General features: G+C 40.0%; 1 protein-coding gene across 1 annotated transcript in view; it reads right to left on the bottom strand.

Annotated features, from left to right (window-relative positions):
* Slc24a2 (solute carrier family 24 member 2) overlaps nt 1-18,958 on the bottom strand; it is a 233,758-nt gene that overhangs the window by 68,140 nt on the left and 146,660 nt on the right. Inside the window, exon 3 of the mRNA XM_042692946.1 lies at nt 17,933-18,041. Within this exon, the coding sequence (XP_042548880.1) occupies nt 17,933-18,041 (109 nt within the window). The remainder of the gene's footprint in view (nt 1-17,932; nt 18,042-18,958) is intronic.

Below are 18,958 nucleotides of genomic sequence, written 5' to 3'. Positions count from 1 at the left end.
CTGCTTTCTTTCTTTTTGAGGTAGATTAAGGGCAGGGAAAGTACAGACAGAAGAAGCAGATTTCTGAAAAGCATTTTCAAAGAATAACCAGGAGCAATATAGACAAGAGAAAACAATGTGGTAAAAAGATTTCCTGCCTTCATGAGCATCCTTTTAATAGTATATTTTAAAATCCTCACTAAAAATCTTAAAATAAATCTGAACTTGGATATTTTATCTGAATTCCTTCTTTCTCCAGCGTCATGATTTAGCATGATAGTTACATGGATAGGTTACAGCTCTATGGATCTGTTTTATACAATTATATGGAAAATAAGTTAACCTATGTAAAATGCCTAACACAGTGTTTGGCATGTAGTATTTAATAAATATTAATCATTCACGTTTTTATTTCTAATATTACCTGCATCAACTCAAGAATTCTAGCTGAATATTTAACATGTTATCTAGAGCTGGACAAAATATTCAGCTGGAATTTCAAGAGAGAAAATACTATTCTTCTGATGAATTAAATAACCACAGACATAGAATATCTGAAACCATCCTTTTAACATTTCTTACTTCCCTAAATCTGCTTGTGCTCTTTGAGTTTCTAAAACAGGTTCTTAGTAATTTTTAGAAGGTACAGTCATAGAGTTGAGAAACTGGAATTTTCATCAATCACACCTAACATCTCGGGTATATTTTTGTTTCTCTGCAGATTGAATGATTATGTTTACCAAATCCAGCAAAAGGTACTTTCTGATAAAATCCTGCCAAACCTACCGTGAGGGTTACAAGTACATTTATTATGCAGTCTTAAATTGGTAAACTATTCAATTCTCTTCTATTTCTTTAAAAAAGGACTTAGGGGATGATCCACCACTTTCCTTCATAGACTCATGAGCTTGGCTTATTTCACATGACCAAGACCTGGGGTAGGGCTGTGCTGATTCCTCTGTCAGCCTTCAAAATCAAAGCTCTACCTATTCTACCCCTTAGTATCCTCCATTCTGCCTTTTCCACTCCATTCTTTCTGCCTTTGCCTCATCTGAGTACTTGTCTAGGTAGCTACAATAGTCTTGTTTGAACTCTCATTTCCTAATTTTCCATACCACCTATCTACTTCTGGCATTTCTACTTGTCTTGCATGTTTATAGCTAGGTAATCTTTTCAAAATAAAAAATGGAAATACAGCAATCTTAATCTTGCTATCTTTCTGGGTTGGAATTTTACTACTTTTCTTGATGTACTAATTCTTCTAGAATTAGGTGACCATCCCCAGTGTAAGTCACTTTCTCCTACCTGTCTGTGCCAGGTACACACATACATACAAATCTGTTGTGTAAATCAAATATACCTTAACCTATTTGCTTTTGACCCTTTAGAGCAGGGGAGAAGTGTACCTACTTTGCTAATTCTAAAACTCAGTAAAATTCCTATACTTAGTAAATCTCCCTTCAATGTGTTCTCTTAGCCTTCTGTAGCCTTGTTGCCTTTGATGATCTTTTCCAGTTTATTGTTCTGACTCTGCGGGTTGAATAGTTCTGCTTCAGTCAGTGTCTTTGTGAAAGGAAACTGGAGGAAGAGAAATTTATTTCATGACTCTTAGAACCCCCTCTATTTCTTCTGTAAAGAAGCAAAAGAATCATCAGCACACAAAAGACAAAATGGTGACAACCTTTTGGAAATGAGTTGGAAAACACTTCTGTGTAGAGCAGGTGATGTGTGCTGGCTAGAGTATATCTTGGATGTATTCCTAGATTCCATCTAGCCTGGCTGCACTTAGAGAATCAGAGCTCAATGATATCCAGTTGTTGGTCCAGCACAGCCGTGTTTCTACTCTCTGGTGCATGAAGCACTGAGTAATATTAGAAAAGCCAAAGCTCCTATCCTGGGATGGGGACACAAAAATGGAAAAAAGACAACTATTACTACAGTAACCCAAAGAATAAAGATGCGAGGGAAGGCAAGAGAATTTGAGAATAGAATGAATTCAGGTGGTAAGATAGGAAGACAAAAAGGAAATGAATGCCACAGATACAGAAATAAGAGAAAAACCTATAATCATATATTCCATACCATAGTGTTCCTTGGACAGTATTTTACCAAACACTTGTGCTCTGAGCACAATAGAAATAACCACTCCAAATTATGAAGAACTTAAAATAATTGAATTGAAGTAGGAAGGGTATTCATAAAATGCTCTACATTTCACCTATTCTAAGTATAAATCCATTTGTCATTACTCCTCTTTAAACACTGTACTGTGTAACTGGGATTTTACAAATGAGGTTAAGATCCAGGAGGCAAACAGGGGTAGATTAAGACAGTCAATTCTGCATCTGAGATTTTCTTTAAGTGTGTCAGACATTGGGACCTTCTGAAGCCCAATAATTCAAATGGGGTTCAAGAATATTTCAGCAGGGCTGAAAAATTAGTACAGTAATTGCTTTTCCAGATTTCTATCAGTATGTCAGAAAGATAATTTTTTAAACTCTACTGAACATCCTGAAGTTATGAAACCCAGAGGAAATCTAAATAGCTGCACTTTTTGGAGGAAAAAGAGTTAAATGCCATTCAACTCATACAATTTCCTTATCATACAAGAGACAAGAGAACTTTGTAAATATGGAAACTGTAATTATATATCATCTGAATAAATTTAACTAAAAACTGACTGACAAAAATAATTTCTCATGTCAAAGGTAGATATAATAGAGCCTGACAAATTGGTACATGTTAAGCTTTTTCTTAAGTGAATGTATAGAAAAGAGAATTCAATGATTTATTGCTGAACTCTTAAAATCTATCTAAAATATGATAGCTGCAAGAAAAAGAAAAGGACAATAGGGAACAATTTATTTGTGTAGCAATATCGAAACAGAACTGGTAATATGTTGGCAATATGCTACCTGCTTCCTGTCCAGCTCTCTACTGAACATACGGGACAGCCTTTAGATATAGGTACTACTATTGTCCTGTTTTACAAAAGAAGAAGCTGATTTATAGGGATCTAAACAACTTGCCTAGTTTGTACAGCTAGTAAGCGGCAGAACTAGGACCTAGTAAGCGGCAGAGCTAGGACTTGAACCAAGTAGCTGGCTTCTCAGTGTATCTGGTTAACAGGTATCTATGCTACTCTTCCCAAATACCGGGTGAAGAGGCTACCATGCATACAACAAGTACAGGGAAGAATTTTTTTTATCTTAAATGGTAGTCTCACATGAAATGAACTCATGATGGAGTTTAACTCCTGACAATGATGGTTGTCTTGGCTGAAAGGCTTTGAAGTTAAAGTTCTGGTCACTACTGGTTATTTGGCTTATATTCTGACACCCTGGGAAGTAAAAAAGGACAAGTAGTTGCATTGGTATGGCAATTATGTTTCTAAAGGTCAGGTTCAAGAACAGTATTTAAACTAGTATTCTGGAAGTTCTGGGACAAACTAGTGTTCCTTTAAGAACTTGTCTCCAGTGGGGATATGTAAAGGAAAATGTTACCAGTGGGATTACCATCCATGCCAGTTTGCAATGTCTTGAGAATTCACATGGGTGAATATATTAACAAATGTAGAACTATATACTTTAGATGAATAAAATTGGTGTTTGCCTCTTCTTAAATGGCTGTGTGCACATGTGTTTGATATAGTCTGATTTGAGCCTGGAAAAACCAGTAGAGGACAGTGTATGGAATGGAATTCTTTTTTTCATGGCTGAAATGAAGAGGCCAGAGCTAGTGGATCTGATCATGGGAGTCAGGAGAGAAATGGGTCTTGACACCCTTAAGGATTTGTGATCACATTATGATTCCCATGTAGAGGTGAATGCATAGTCTGGTGCTAATCCCAGATGGGAGAGCCAGTAAGGAAGTGCCGTCTTCCCTTCCATTAAAAGAGGCCCTGCTATTTATGAAACATAAGAACTGAGGTGTCTGTAGCTTCATTGCCTTTCATTTGGAAGAAAATACCTATGAATGCTTTATACCATGGGAGATATGCATTTATCAATCTGTATTTTGAATGGGCAGAGCTTGGTAAAATGAAAGAGCCCTTTTTTTATTTTGGTCGGTCGTGGGCCTGAACTCTAGGCCTGGGCATTGTCCCTCAGCTATTCAGCTCAAGGCTAGCATGCTACCACTTGAGCCACAGTGCCACTTCTGGCTTTTTCTGCTTATGTGGTGCTGAGGAATCGAACCCAGGGCCTCATGCGTGCAAGGCAAACACTCTACCACTGAACCACATTCCCAGCCCCATGAAAGAGCCTTTTTATCCTCAGGTTGTCCCCCATCCTTTGTCCCTCAAGGAACTATGTTTGCCATAGCCATCTTTCATCTCAGCTCTGAGTGTGTCCTTTTGAAGGACGTGTAGTTTGAATATTTGTCCCAAAGAACAAAGATAAAGCTGAAACTTTCTCCCTGTTTAAGCTCCAATGCTATCAAATTCCATTTTTGGAGGCAGAGGGAGGAGGAGGAGAAGAGAGAAAAGAGCTACTCTCATACTCAAAATCATTTATTTTAGTCAGACCATCACAATCCCTTATGCCCCAAATGATATTTATTTATAATGTGTACAACACAAAAAGAGATTCGGTTTCAACCATCTTTGACATTCAAATATGAGAATGATGATTTACTATTCTCTGAGGGAGAGGAGCTATTGAACTTGCCCTGTTTTTGCTCTATGAGAGGCATTAATAGCCTGTGCTCTTCTATTCAGGGATTTATACTACTGTCACCATATTAAGCTGCTGCCAGTAGATTGCATTTTCTCCTTCTCTAGTAATGTCATCTCCTGTTGCCTATTTGCTTACCAGGCCGAGGCTGCACGCAAACATCTTTCGTGCTAATTTAAACTCGTGTACAACCTGAGAGAGAAGGAAAGGTTACAATACTGCATACACCTCCACATTTTAGTGCAACAGGCATGAAATGACTTTCTTGTGGGAGCAAATGAAAAATCTATGAAAGCTCATTTTGAAGCTTTTTGAAAAACATAGAAGCTGAGAGAAATACCAAGGCTTATTGTTTGGTAGGAAAAAAGAAAACCCAGCAAGAAAAATACAGTTTAATCTAGGTGTCAGTTCCACATTAAATGTATATGTTACAATAGAGAGAGTGGCCGCTCAGGCGTGTGTGGCTATAGATGAGTGGGATTATCCTGCCTCAAACTTCAGAGATAGGGGACTATGAGTCAGTCATGCCACATGTCTGACTCAGTTTTCTCAGAAGCAATTTCTATAGCCATGGTTGAGAGAATCACATAGATGACTGACATCAGTGTGGCATACAGTAGCTCTTCTGAAAGTCCCACTCTCTTGTGTTCTTCCTTCCTCTCTTAGGCCTTTACTTCCTAACTTAAATCTACACACACACATACACACACACACACACACACACCACATACACACACACACCACATACACACAGAGTATCCCTCGACAGTAGAGAGTTCAGTATGTAAACATTCACACACGCACTTATCTTTTTTTTTTTTTTGGTGGTCATGGGGCTTGAACTCTGAGCCTGGGCTCTCTCCCTCAGCTCTTCAGCTCAAGGTTAGCACTCTACCACTTGAGCTACAGCGCCACTTCAGGTTTTCTGAGTGGTTTATTGGAGAGAAGAGTCTCACGGACTTTCCTGCCCGGGCTGCCTTTGAACTGAGATCTTCAGATCTCAGCCTCCTTAGTAGCTAGGATTACAGACCTGAGCCGCTGACACCTCCCTACACCCACCTATCTTGATGGAGCTCTCATTTCAGTTGGGCCAGAGGTCTATGGTTTGAGTTCTGTTGAAGCAGCCAGCTCCTTTGTTGCCCTCTCTTACTGCTTACTTTCCCCAGGCATACTTGCCTGACAGCTTTTTCTCAGGGCTCACTCAGCAATATGGATTCATCCAGACTAGGCAAGCTGAGCTCACCTGCAGGGAGGCTTCTTCTGTGCCAGCTGCCAGGCTTTGCACAGTGTACGTACAAGAACATCTGTTACATTGTGCTTTGCATCCATAAATGTGTGTGCTGCCTCAGGAATGAGGACATGGTTCCTTCAAATGGGAGAGTCTCATATTCTAAGAAACTCTGATCATAGTGCTCTGCCAAGAATGGATCACAGATTGAGGGCAGTGATGCACACAGCCCATTCCAGGTAGCCCTGTCCTCTAGGCTAGCCTTAATGTCTTTCTCCTTAAGACATTAAGGACAGTGACCAAGAGCTACTGCTTTAGGAACCTCTTCTGTGCTAGTGTGTGTTGTGGCTCCTCTTCTTCCTCCTCTTTTTCCTCCTCCTCCTCCTCCTTTTCTTTCTCCTCCACCGCCTCCTCCTCCTTTTTTGTCTTTCTTTACCCAAAAATGTGTTTTGGGTTTTTTTGCTTAGTCTACATAAATTTACAAATCAAATTATGCAATCTTTCATGTTCATCAAGCAGGATGATGGTAATTATTTTTACTACAAAATTCTTAATTATTTCTCTGGAGTTAAGCTTTGGTGCCTTGTCATATTTGTGTGTACAGTCTTTATTTTATTATTATTATTATTGTTATGATTGCCAATCCTGGGGCTTGAACTCAGGGCCTGGGCACTATCCCTGAGCTTCTTTTGCTCAAGGCCAGCATTCTACCACTTGAGCCACAGCACCACTTCTGGCTTTTTCTGTTTATGTGGTATTGAGGAATGGAACCCAGGGCTTCATGCATGCAATGCAAGCACTCTACCACTAAGTCACATTCCCAGCCCGGGTCTTTCTTTTAGACTCACATTTGTTAACCTATTGGAAGGCTGCTGAATTTGGCACACTGATAAAGATACTGATGTTTGTAAAACTTTAACAAAGTGCTAACCATGAAAACAAATTATTCCTTTGTACATAAGGGTTCTGCCCCTTTGAGGCCAGATGCCAGTGGCTTACACCTGTAATCCTAGCTACTCAGGAGGCTGAGATCAGTTTTAAACCAGCCAGGCAGGAAAGTCCATGACTCTTATCTCCAATTAACCACCAAAAAGCCAGAGATGAAGCTATGACTCAAGTGGCAGAGTACCAGCCTTGAGTGAAAAAGCTCAGGGATAGCACCTAGTCTCTGAGTTCAAGCCCCAGGACTGGCAAGCACATGTGTGCAGGTGCATAGATGCACACACACTCACAGAATTGAAAACTCATGTTCTACACAACAGGAAAGATGAAGAGGATAGGTATTTGCTACTCATTTGTGAAGCTTTTCCTATCAGGACATTCTGAAATTCAGGTCACTAAGGCTACCTGCTTATTTCTCATTGCCTGAAACAGACTGACAAGGCCATGGAAAGATGGCATCAGGATGTCACAGTAGCTGCCAGAGGGAAATGAGGGCACAAGCTGTCCTGTACAAAGGCAACAGAAAGAATATGCTGCGGGGGCTGGGAAGGTGGCTCAGTAGTAGAGCGCTTGCCTTGCATGCTCGAGGCCCTGGGTTCGATTCCTCAGCACCACATAAGCAAAAAGAAAAAAGCCGGAAGTGGCGCTGTGGCTTAAGTGGTAGAGCTCTAGCCTTGAGCTGAAGAGCTGAGGGACAGCGCCCAGGCCCAGAGTTCAGGCCCCACGACCGGACCCCAAAAAAAAAAAAAAAAAAGAATACGCTGGGGAAGATTCCTCTGCCCAATCTTCAGGAAGATGATTGTGTTGGTTGGAAAGTAACAAGGGCAGTGATTGGCTCTGATGATGAGACATGAGTTTACCATGGGGGAAATCTGCCTGTCTTTTTTAACAATAAATAAGGAAAGCATCATGTTATGAAGATGCTCTTATTATAGGTTTTGCCACAAAAAATAGCTTCAAGGGAATTCCATACGGGGATAATATGAGGACCTGCTGTTGTTTTAAACTAACTCAATTTTATCAGTAAATAATCCCTTAGTTTAATGACAGGATCACTAGGCATATGTTATTCTTCTTTTACCCTTGGTAAGGTATTTGTACTTATTTCACAAATATCAATACTACTAAGTTTTTTTTTTGTTGGTCATGGGGCTTGAACTCTGGGCCTGAACATTGTCCCTCAGCTCTGCAGCTCAAGGCTAGTGCTCTTCCACTAGAGCCACAGTGCCATTTCTCTTTTCTGGTGGTTAATTGGAGAAAAGAGTCTCAAGGACTTTCTTGCCAAGGCTGGCTTTGAACTGTGATCCTCAGGTCTCAGCCCTCCTGAGTAGATAGGATTACAAGTGTGAGCCACAGGCGCCTGGCCAACAGAGTTGTTTTAATGAAAAGATGTAAGCCAAGAGCTGAGTGTCCAAGAGGAAGGAGAAATGACTGGAATTGGAGGAGAGTTCCTGAGGTCTAGCAATGAAGTGAGGAGCTATGCCACTTTTGAGGATATTTTTTTCTTTCCAAGCTCAAATCTCATGCTGGCTGTAATTTTATAAGTGTTTAGATCTGTAAAGTGACTGAATGGCTCAAACAGTTAGCTTCTTAGAAACTTGTAGTGTTGGTAATTCTTGGAACTTATAAAATTAAGTCCCAGAATACAATAAGCCACTGTTCCAAAAGTATATCAACCAGGAAGAAAAGGAAAGGAATGAGAGAACACAGTGCCTGGAAGGAGAAGAGATGAGGTAAGATGAGAAAGATAAGAAAAAGATGAAAGATGAGAAAGAGGTGAGGGGCAGAGAGAGAACATTTCACATTTTATCAGGGACTCCTGAGCTAGAGGGAGATTTATTCAATCATCCAGGAAGTACAGACATAGCACTTGCTTAAAATTAGTACCATGCTCTAGGCTGGGATACAATGGAAGTCAACCTAAACTAGGGTGCTCTTCATTACTACAAAATAACCATCAGCGAAAAAGGGCATTGTTGGTCACAACTAAAGAGTCCTTTGTTATGACATGGGAATCTGTATGACTGGAAATATACAGTTATTCAGCAGACAAAAACTATCAAAGCATGAGTTCATTTCATACATTTAACAGGCAAGCACTAGGACCCTCATGTGCCAGGCTTGCTAAAAGACTTGAGTGTGATAATGCTTGTGAAAGACAGTATTTGCTCCTTAGCAAGTGCTCTAATATGACATCTATGTGCATTTGGACAAGCAAGATCTTAAGATTCCTTTCCCAACTAATGATAAGTATACATATTCTCAACCAGATCTTGCTTTAAATGCTTTTTATATATTGGCTCATCTATATTATTTTTTCATATATTATGTTTTCATGTATTATATTTCACATATTGGCTCATCTATATTATTTTTCATATTTCATTATTATATTTTCATATATTATATTATATTTTACATATTGGCTCATCTATATTTTCTTTTCCTTTTTGGTAGTACTAGGGATTAAACTCAAAACCTTGTACTTTCTAAGAAAGAGCTTTACCAGCTGAGCCATGCCTTCCAGACCAAATAGCTCCCATTCTCATAAAACAGCTCAATGCAGACATCAAAGTAGGTAGCATTCTTTTTTTCACAGGTAGGACAAACATATCATCCAAAGTCACAGAGCTAATAAAGGACAGAATTGGGAGATCTAGGCTCAGAGTCAATCCAAATTGTTATTAAAGACTGTCTATTTGATAAACATATGTTTATCTTCTATGTTGATTCAATGCTCAAAATTCTATACAAACAGAAAAGAAAATCCTATTTTCTTGAGAAATGTATAGGCTGTCATGTGTTTGATTTCCATTTCTTCAACAGGTGGATAGGCTACCAGAAGAATGGTTTTGGAACCAAACCAACATAGATACAGACATATATCTATACTCATATGATTACTTAGGTCACCAAATTTCTATGGATCTTGCTATTCATCCATGAAATGGGAATGATGATAGTCATAGAAAGGTCACAGAAAAGTGTTCAGTAAGTGAGCACCTATTGACATTGTTGATCATGTTGATTCATTTTCTTGAGCAAAAATACTACCATATTAGACATTCTTTTATTAAAAAATAGCTTTTCTGCCTCTTTGGTCAAGGCATCAATTTTCATCCATGATTTTCTTTTCAAACGTTGTCATTTATTTAAAACTGAGACTTCACATTTAGAATGTATACCATCATCATGAATATCAAAAGCAAATCTGTGTAAACTTTTGCTTTCTTTTCTCTCATCTTTGGATTTTTGATAGTCATTTGCCTTGTATGAATATGACTGCTAGAGAAGACTGTGGTATGCCTTTCTCTGAGGTCTCTGGGAGTCAATCACCTGTCTGAGGTTCTGCCTATTCCTATTTAGATAGCTGGGTCTGAGCTCCAGAAACTTTCTGGAATAGCTGAAGACAATGTGATATATAAATACTCCCTTGCACGATGAAAATTAATGAATCGTAGGACCTTCAGGGCTTGCAGAGTGCATGTGTGTTGGGAGAAAGATATAAGCATTATTTCCTGTGCTATTTTATCCTCCCAAAAGGTCACTCCTGAGCATCTTTAACTCAAAACTATTTTCCTTGCCCCAAACCAGAAGAAAAGCCAACTTAAAAAAAAAACATACTTTCTCTGACAAAGCAGATATTTCAAGCCTTCCTAAGTAGCAAAAGTAAGAGCAAAAATAACTAGGAAAAGTAGATGTTGATGATGATTTCCTGACACTCATCATAATCTTCTTCCACATTGAGCATACTCTGATTTAGTTCTGGGAGTACAAAGAAGCCAGAATCCAAGTACAAAGAAGCCAAACAAAATCCCTTTGTTTGGATGGTCATATAATCCTGTACTGGCCCACATGATACTAATGCAAGTCTATAATCTATAGAAATTTGAATGATTTTCTTATTAAGAAAGACAGCTGCCTTGCTCTGCCTCCCTCCCTCCCTCCCTCTGTCTTCTAGAAAAAAGATGATGGGATTATGTAGAAGAGGAAGAGTTGACATCCTAAAGGACAAAAGTGACTGACTCACACTATGCCATGGATGGAAGAATGAAGGGAAGGTGACTGGGATCCTAATGGTAATATTGGGCTCTGTTAAATAAGAAAAATAAAGCCACTAAGTTAAGCCACTTGGATTCTGTTACAGGACACATATATATTTGGCCAGTCATGGGGCTTGAACTCTGGGCTTGGGCACTGTCCCTGCGCTCTTCAGCTCAAGGCGAGCGCTCTACCGCTTGAGCCACAGCGCCACTTCTACAGCGCCGCTTCTGGTTTTCTAGTGGTTTATTGGAGATAAGAGTCTCATGGACTTTCCTGCCTCGTCTGGCTTTGAACCGTGATCCTCAGATCTCAGCCTCCTAAGTAGCTAGGATTACAGGCATGGGACACCGGTGCCCAGCTACAGAGTAATATTTTAACTGAAAAAAAATTACCAGTGCTGATCTTGGGCATTACTGTATTGAATCCTTACCATAAACTTGGATAGTAAAGCTGTCATTATTCCCTTTCACTGATGAAGAACTCAAAGCTTGAAAAGGTTGAGCAATACTAATTATATAATTAGTGGTGATGTTATAATTACCTAGTTTTACAAAATGTAAAAATTGACACTCAGTGAAGTTGAGAAGTTTGCTCAAAGTCTCAGAAAAATAGGCCAAGGTAAGATTAGAAGCAACACAATCTGGATCACATGCTGATCAGATGCATAACAACCAAACTGTAATGTCATCTCCTCTATCTTGTTCCCACGATAACCTCTCCATTGTTATTACAAGTGATGGGTTTTTCCAGTTACAGAATTGACGATCAGATTTATTTTGCTATGTAAATAGTCTTAAAGTCATACTGGGCAGGTAGGCAGGCTGGGATAGCTTGATGTACAAGAAAGGAAAAAAAAAAGCTTAAGCAAAATCCAAGTAATCAGAGTAAGGTGTACTGAGGACTGGTGAGGGCTGGAGGAGATGCACAGGCTGTGGTTAAGGCAAGCCTACCTGTAAAAAAATCTACCTTGTGGATTGAGTATATCATTGGTCAAGAGAGAAGTTGGAATTCTGGGGATTCAGGAGGTGTCTATACCAGGAGCACTGAGTTACACATGAGGTTACACAGGAAGCAGACTACCACAAGAGCAAACACAGACTTTGAGTCAGGCAGGCATCAGTTCAAACCCTCCTCTGCCATTAGCTTCCTGTGTTATCTTGAAGCACATCATAGATTCTTTACTAGTCAGTGTCCTGTGCATGACGAAGAAGGGTTGGGTAAGGATGAAATACGATTGTTGACGTGGTGCTCTCAGAAGAGTACCTGGTCCACAGTAAGCACACTGCAAATGTTAGTTGGTCTTTTCTTATTAGATGAATAGGCAGTAAAAGCTGCTTCTCATTCCAAACATGCTCCACGCAGTATCTTGGTGATAGTTTTATAAATCTGAGCACCTAGATAAGTATGAGGGATTTTTTTTTTAGAAGAAATGTTAAAATCAATGCAGAACAGTGAGTTTATTAGAAAGATCAATTCACATAGCCATGGAATAATCTCAAGGACTGGTAATTTTAGTTCTCTAGGACTTTCAGAAAGGACATTAAGACTTAATTCCAACAACTCTTACACTGTAAGCCTTAAAACTTTCCCCCTTTTGGGCTCAGTGGTAGAACACTTGCCTTGCATGCTTGAGGCCCTGGATTTGATTCCTTAGCACCACATAAACAGAAAAAAAAGCTGGAAGTGGCGCTGTGGCTCAAGTGGTAGAGTGCTAGCCTTGAGCTGAAGAGCTGAGGGCCCAGGCCCAGAGTTCAGGCCCCACAACTGGACTCCCCCAAAAAAACAACAATACAAACTTTCCCCGTTTTTGTGGTATTGAAGTTTGAATTCAGGGCCTCATTCCTCTAGCCGTGTTTGTGATATTTTTGAGATGGGATCTCATTTTCTGCCTGGCTATGTGGACTATGATTCTCCTGTTTTCTTTCTCTGCTTTCTAATCTAGTTGGGGTGACAAGTATAGGCTACCACATCTGGTTTCTTCTATTGGATGGAATCTCAAAGACTTCTACCAAGGATGGTCTTGTACGGTGATCTTCCCAATTTCAGTCTGCCAAGTAGATAGTGTTACAGGTGTGAGTCACTGGCTCCCAGCACATCCCTTCATTTCATGAACTGAGCCCTGATTAGAACTTTGTGCCTCTAAAAGTGGTACTGCTCAGCTTTATCTGTCAGATTAACTATGGCTTGAAGTTCAACACAGTGTGGTCTGCCTAGGACACACAAAGCAACATGAACAGGTGTGCAACTAATGTTGAATCCCTAAAACAAACTGGATTAATGAGATGGCTACTAATTTTGGGTCTTTCTTTGAGAAATGGAGGCTCATCTCGTCAGCTGGATTCTGGGATAGCCTTAGTGACTGCTTGCTTGTGGGAAGATAGTAAAAAGTAAGGTCCTAGCACTTTGAAGGCTAAGTCATAGAAGCCTTGTAACTTCCACCTGGGCCTTCTGGAAGTTTTGTTCTTGAAACCTTCAGTCAAAAAGTAAAAAGAGGCTGAGCACTAGAGGCTCAGGCCTATAATCCTAGCTACACTCAGGATACTGAGAACTGAGGATTGTGGTTTGAAGCCAGCCTAGGCAGGAAAGTCCATGGGACCCTTAACTCCAATAAACTACTCAGGAAATGCTGGAAGTTGTGCTGTGGCTCAAGTGGTAGAGTGCTAGCCTTGAGCAAAAAGAAGCTTGAGGATAGTACTCAGGCCCTGAATTTAAGCCTAGGACCAGCACCGAGAGAGAGGGAGAGAGAGAGAGAGAGAGAGAGAGAGAGAGAGAGAGAGAGAGAGAGACTAGTATTGTGGGAAAGGCCTCAAGAAAGCATAGAGTGACCCAGCTGTGTCTTCAAAGGTGCATACACAGCAGTAAGGCCCTCTCAGACCATCTGTCCTATCTTTCCACCATCTGGATACTATCAAATGACCTCTATCAATATCTCATGGGATGTAGAATAAACTAGCTGATCCCCAAATTCCAAATCTGCGAAATCATGCATAATAATGATGTGAAATGGCATTAAGCCATAGCTCTTGCCATGCTTTGTGATAATCAATAGACAATGGGAATACAATGATGTGGGATCCTGTGACTCAGGTCTAGAAGCCAAACCAACCAGCCATGAAAGAAGGCTTTTAGCCTCGGTGCAATCACTGGATGTTGGAAGACAAAAACACTTGAGTAGCACAGATGAGAAAAAAGAGAATTGTGTTTCCTTAGGCCATCTGACCTGGACAACCTTTCCAAAGGAAGTTGAATACTTCCCTTTGTGACCATCAAATGACACCAGTGATGCCAGTGCTACCCAGCCAGTGAATGCCAGGGATGTCAATGTCTGTCAGACTGACCAGGGCTTGTCACAATTGTTTAGTATAATAGGGAAGCCACTGCAATGTGTATGGAGTCAAGCCTGGTAACCAGCATAGTATACATTGTTCAAAGGGAACAGTGAGTTGATATAAATTCAAGTGATGTAGATGCAAACTACAAAAAGAGATGACTATTTCTGAGAACTGTGGGTTAATGTTTTTTGGCTGTTCTTGAAATGGAGAATGATTGTGAATTTTGAAGGAAAAATACCAGAGCAATCTGTTTTCTTGGCCGCATGTTACAGAGCAATTTTAAAGCATTGAAGGGCTTTCCATATTTTCTAATCACTCAAGTCCAGAACTGATTATAGCTTTCAGCATCTCTTAGATTCATACTCCTGCAGCCTTCATGTCTTTCAGGGAGAGATTTCACCTTGAAAGCTGTACCCAGATTCGGAAGGCACATCCTGCTACAGCAGAAACAAACAATTTAATTGCAGCTTAGCTCCATAAGGACCAGGTGTTTTGGAAAATCACTGATGGTGCAACTTTGAGACAACCCAAATTCACTTTCTCTTATCTCACAGAAACAAAAGGTAACCTCCATTCTAGGCAGGAAAACACAAATAAGCCTTTTTAGAACCTGAATTTCTAGAGAGAAAGAGAGAGAGAGAGAGAGAGAGAGAGAGAGAGAGAGAGAGAGAAAGAGAATGATTTATATTGTTAATACCTACGGGTCTCACATGCTTTCATACACACATAGAATTATCTATGCTAGAACATCTCTGGAAGAAGCTCCAGAAACTGATAACAGTGTTGTCTTTTGGGGGAGAATAAAGGAAGTGGAGAAAATGGAGTGGAAGCATTGATGACAAGAAAGATTTTTTCACTGTAACCTTTTGCATATTTAAAAACAAAGTATTTTCTCTATTTTAATTCTAAAAATTGAATATAATTCAAGACAATGTAACTGAATAAGCCCCAATATGTACATGGTACTTAAGACGTGCTAAGTAGTGAGTTAATTGCTTTATGTGGATTTATCCTGTTTGTCCTTACAATAGCTCTATAATGCTGATAATGATCATGGTATTACAGATGAGGATACTGAAGAATATACAAATGAAGCAACTTGTTTAAGGTCACACAGATAATAAAGACAGAACTGTATATGGACTCCAAAGATTCTAGATTTGGAGTCTTTCCTCTAAATTGCTAGGTATTCACCCCCTTGCCAGAAATAAACATACTTGTCACTTGCTCATCAATGAGCCAGAAAAGGGAAAATTATTCTCTTCTTTTTTCACATAATTCTCCAGGGCAATGGGACAGAGAATTGATGTCCAAAAATAACCAAGATATTATTCACATATCCGAATGGCATTGGGAGGTGTTCAAATTGTGCCAATATCAGTTCAATAACATGGTCTTTACCAAGGTGCTTGGACTTTCTGAGTCTCCGTAGTTACCATGAGTCAAGGAATCTTCTAGGCGTTGGAGCAGCAGTGTCCCTGCCCTCAAGAAACATTGTTGTAGCAGAGACAGTCAACAGACAAGTAATCACACTAATTATTATTTGGACATAAATGGACAATAAAGGGTAAATTGAGAGATGAGGATCAGGGACTGTGACTTATACTGGATGGCCAGGAAATATCTTTAGATAGAGTGATGAAGAATAGGAAGGAGATGAGCAGGGAGGAAAAGGAGGTGAAAGGAAGGGAAAACGTTAGATGGTGGTGGGAACAGGTGGGAAAGACCCCGAGGCTGAGTCAGAAAGACCCAGGTGCCTAAAACAAAGTGACTCCAGTTGAGTTGGGAACAAAAGGCAAATCACAGAGATGGTGGAATAGGTTTCATAGTTTTCCTGAAAGCACCTGGGAAGGCACTGACAATTGTAAGTAGGGGCTGTGTCATATACCTTGATTTACCTTTAAAGAAGACTATCTGGGCTGCTGTGTAGATGAATATAGGAACAGGCAGTAGAAGAAGAGGAAGGCCAGCTCAGGAGACAGTTCAGGAAGTGATAAAGATGGCTGGAAAACTGACTTAGCAAAGGCAGAGTGGTAGACACATTTGATGTCTGTGTTGATGGTGTATGACTTCATGAATGGAGAATAATGCTAGCTATAAAATATTACTGTGAAACTAAGAGCACAGGTGTGAAAATGCTTTGTGAACTGTAAAGTACCCAACAACAAAAACAAAAAATTAATACACATGAAGAAGCCAGTTTGTAGAGAGCCCCTAACTTGTCCAAAGTCATGATTGCTTAGAGACAGGAGGAAGGAGTGAAAAGCTGTTGGCCTGCGATTCTCTGCAGGGATAACCAAATGGAAAGAAAAGGAGGCTGATGACTAGGTCTAATACTCTAGTCAAATGAACCTCTGGATGAAGCGAGTAACAATATTTAGAATGTCTCTAGTTAATGATCACATCTAGTAAATGAACCTGTGCAGCAGGTCTCCTCAGGAGATATCAATTATTAGACATGTCAGCTAGACAATCTCTGGGGGAATAACAGGGAGAAGTTCAGAATTGAAATGCTCCATGCTCTGCAGTAGGAGGTGACCTTGTGATCTCTAGCTATTATTTCAGAGTGGGAGATATATATCCAATGAGGAAAGGTAGGCCCAAAGGGAACTGCTTTTCGGGTTCCAGACTTCTTTACAGAATGTAATTCTCTTGATTGTCTGTACCTCTGAAATTCCTTATAAAGCTTGATATTGGAGGAGACCATGTATGGACATGATTTGCCATCATATCTGTGTGTTCAGGATCACGTGCCAATTTCAGAAACTTTCTGGCTCTTTGCATGATCCCTATTAGCTCCCATGTAAATATCAGACAGACAGACTTGGTTATATCAAACCACTTTGCTTGTGGAAAAACTCTCATGCTTATCTGACATATCAGATACCTATCTACTGGATAAATTACATTTGTGAGCTAAAATACATTTGTCATACAAAAGGGTTTCATTGTAACACACACACACACATACACACACACACACACAGAATGTACTTTGAACAAATTCATCACCTCTACAATTTTTATTGAATTTTCCCCTCACTTATTTTTTTAGGATACTTATGTAATCGAAGAAACAGGATACATGTGGCTTTACTGTGACTGAGGATAACTGGGAGAGCATATTACCTGATTCTTTGTGATGGTTCTTAGGATTACCTTGGGAGGTGAACCAGGTCTTTTTTGGGCCTTCCATGACTGATCCTATTTTAGGGCTCTTTAGATGTTCACTCACCCCCCCCCCCCCCCACCAATTGCCCACGACTCAGGACAATACTAATGTTCTACTGTGAACAGCGTTCACTGCTCATGGCCGTAGCAAGTCATAATGTTCTTTTTTCCTGCTCTCCTTTTTAAGGGGCACAATTTATCTTCACACACAATTTTGTTTTGAAATTTAGAAAGGATGATAAAGGAAAATGGTACTCTACCTGGAAGGTGAAGCAAACCTTTCTGTCCTCTGCCTCATAACAAGCTGTGTTTATGCCAGAGGCATCAAAAGACAAAATCAGCACACAAGCTTCACATCCTACTGGTTCAAAACCTACCTATCAGGAACTAAATTGTGGCAGGTAAAGCACAGCAAGGGATCAGGGCTTCCTTTGGTGGATGCTAACCAAAAGGAATTTGGCAGGCTGTGTGATCAGAGAATACGCACGCACGTCTTGTGAACAGAAGCCCTTGACATCATCTTTTCCCCTAAACAAACTCCCGAAGCTAAGCCTGATGTTTACCTTCAGCGAGTGGATCAAGGGTGTGGATCATGAGCTGGAAGATGCTGTTCCTCATGAGACTGTTGTGGAGGGAGGCAGAACTTCCACCTCGCTGGAGGCGTGGCTTAGCCTGAGCAGAAAAACCAAAGATACAGTTAGTTCTCAGAGATGTATGGACTGGGCATTAAAGATAAGGTCTTCATCTAGTTTGTGGTCATTGACTTGTGTCAATGATGGCATATGGAATCATACACACACGCCAATAATGAAAATTATTTCAAATGTCCTGGAAATGGACATGTGGCTGGAGTGGGAGAGCATCAGCCTTGAGTGGAAAAGCCAAGCAAGAGTGCAAGGTCCTCAGTTCAAGCCCTGTTATGGGCTCAAATGTCCTAAGGAATGGCTTTCTCATATTCTTTCCTATAACATTCATGAATTGCTTCAAGATTTTAGAGGATCAATAAATTCCAGGTAATACTCTACAAGCTTTAATGTCATTTGCTTATCTCCTTCTCAAAATAAACCATGAGAAGTAGATACTGTTAGTGTTAACTTTAGATAGATGAGGAAACAGTCTCAAGTAAAATGTGTCCAGGTTACATAGACAAAAGGTGAAGACATGGATTTCAAGTCTGCCTTAAGATTATTATTAAATTAGTTGGTAGTCTCCAAAATTTTTGCATTGAGCACACTGCAGGTAAAATCTCTGAGAAGGTCTATCTGTATATTAATGTCCATATTCATATCTCTACAGACACACACTAATATATGAGCATACAGAACATTTCCCAATGAATGATGAATGCTACTGACAGTAAATGATGGAGATGCTAACATTTTCTCTTTGCTTCCTCAAGGAGCATTTTGCACAACTCCTGGAATACCTCTTCTCTACCCTGGGAATCATTGGTCTAATTCAGTAAGTACTTTGGCCTTTCTTCAGTGAGATCTAGGAGACAGTCCCTTCCATTTTTGAATCCATGGGAGCACCTGCCTAGCTTTGCACCAACTCCTAGGAGTTGCCCAAATAAATGAAAGGGATGTTTG

The sequence above is a fragment of the Dipodomys spectabilis genome, unplaced genomic scaffold, assembly GCF_019054845.1.
Source record: "Dipodomys spectabilis isolate Male_0828 unplaced genomic scaffold, ASM1905484v1 ptg000158l, whole genome shotgun sequence".
Lineage (NCBI taxonomy): Eukaryota > Metazoa > Chordata > Mammalia > Rodentia > Heteromyidae > Dipodomys > Dipodomys spectabilis.
Note: the sequence above shows the minus strand (reverse complement) of the source record. Positions and strands in the feature narration are given on the sequence as shown.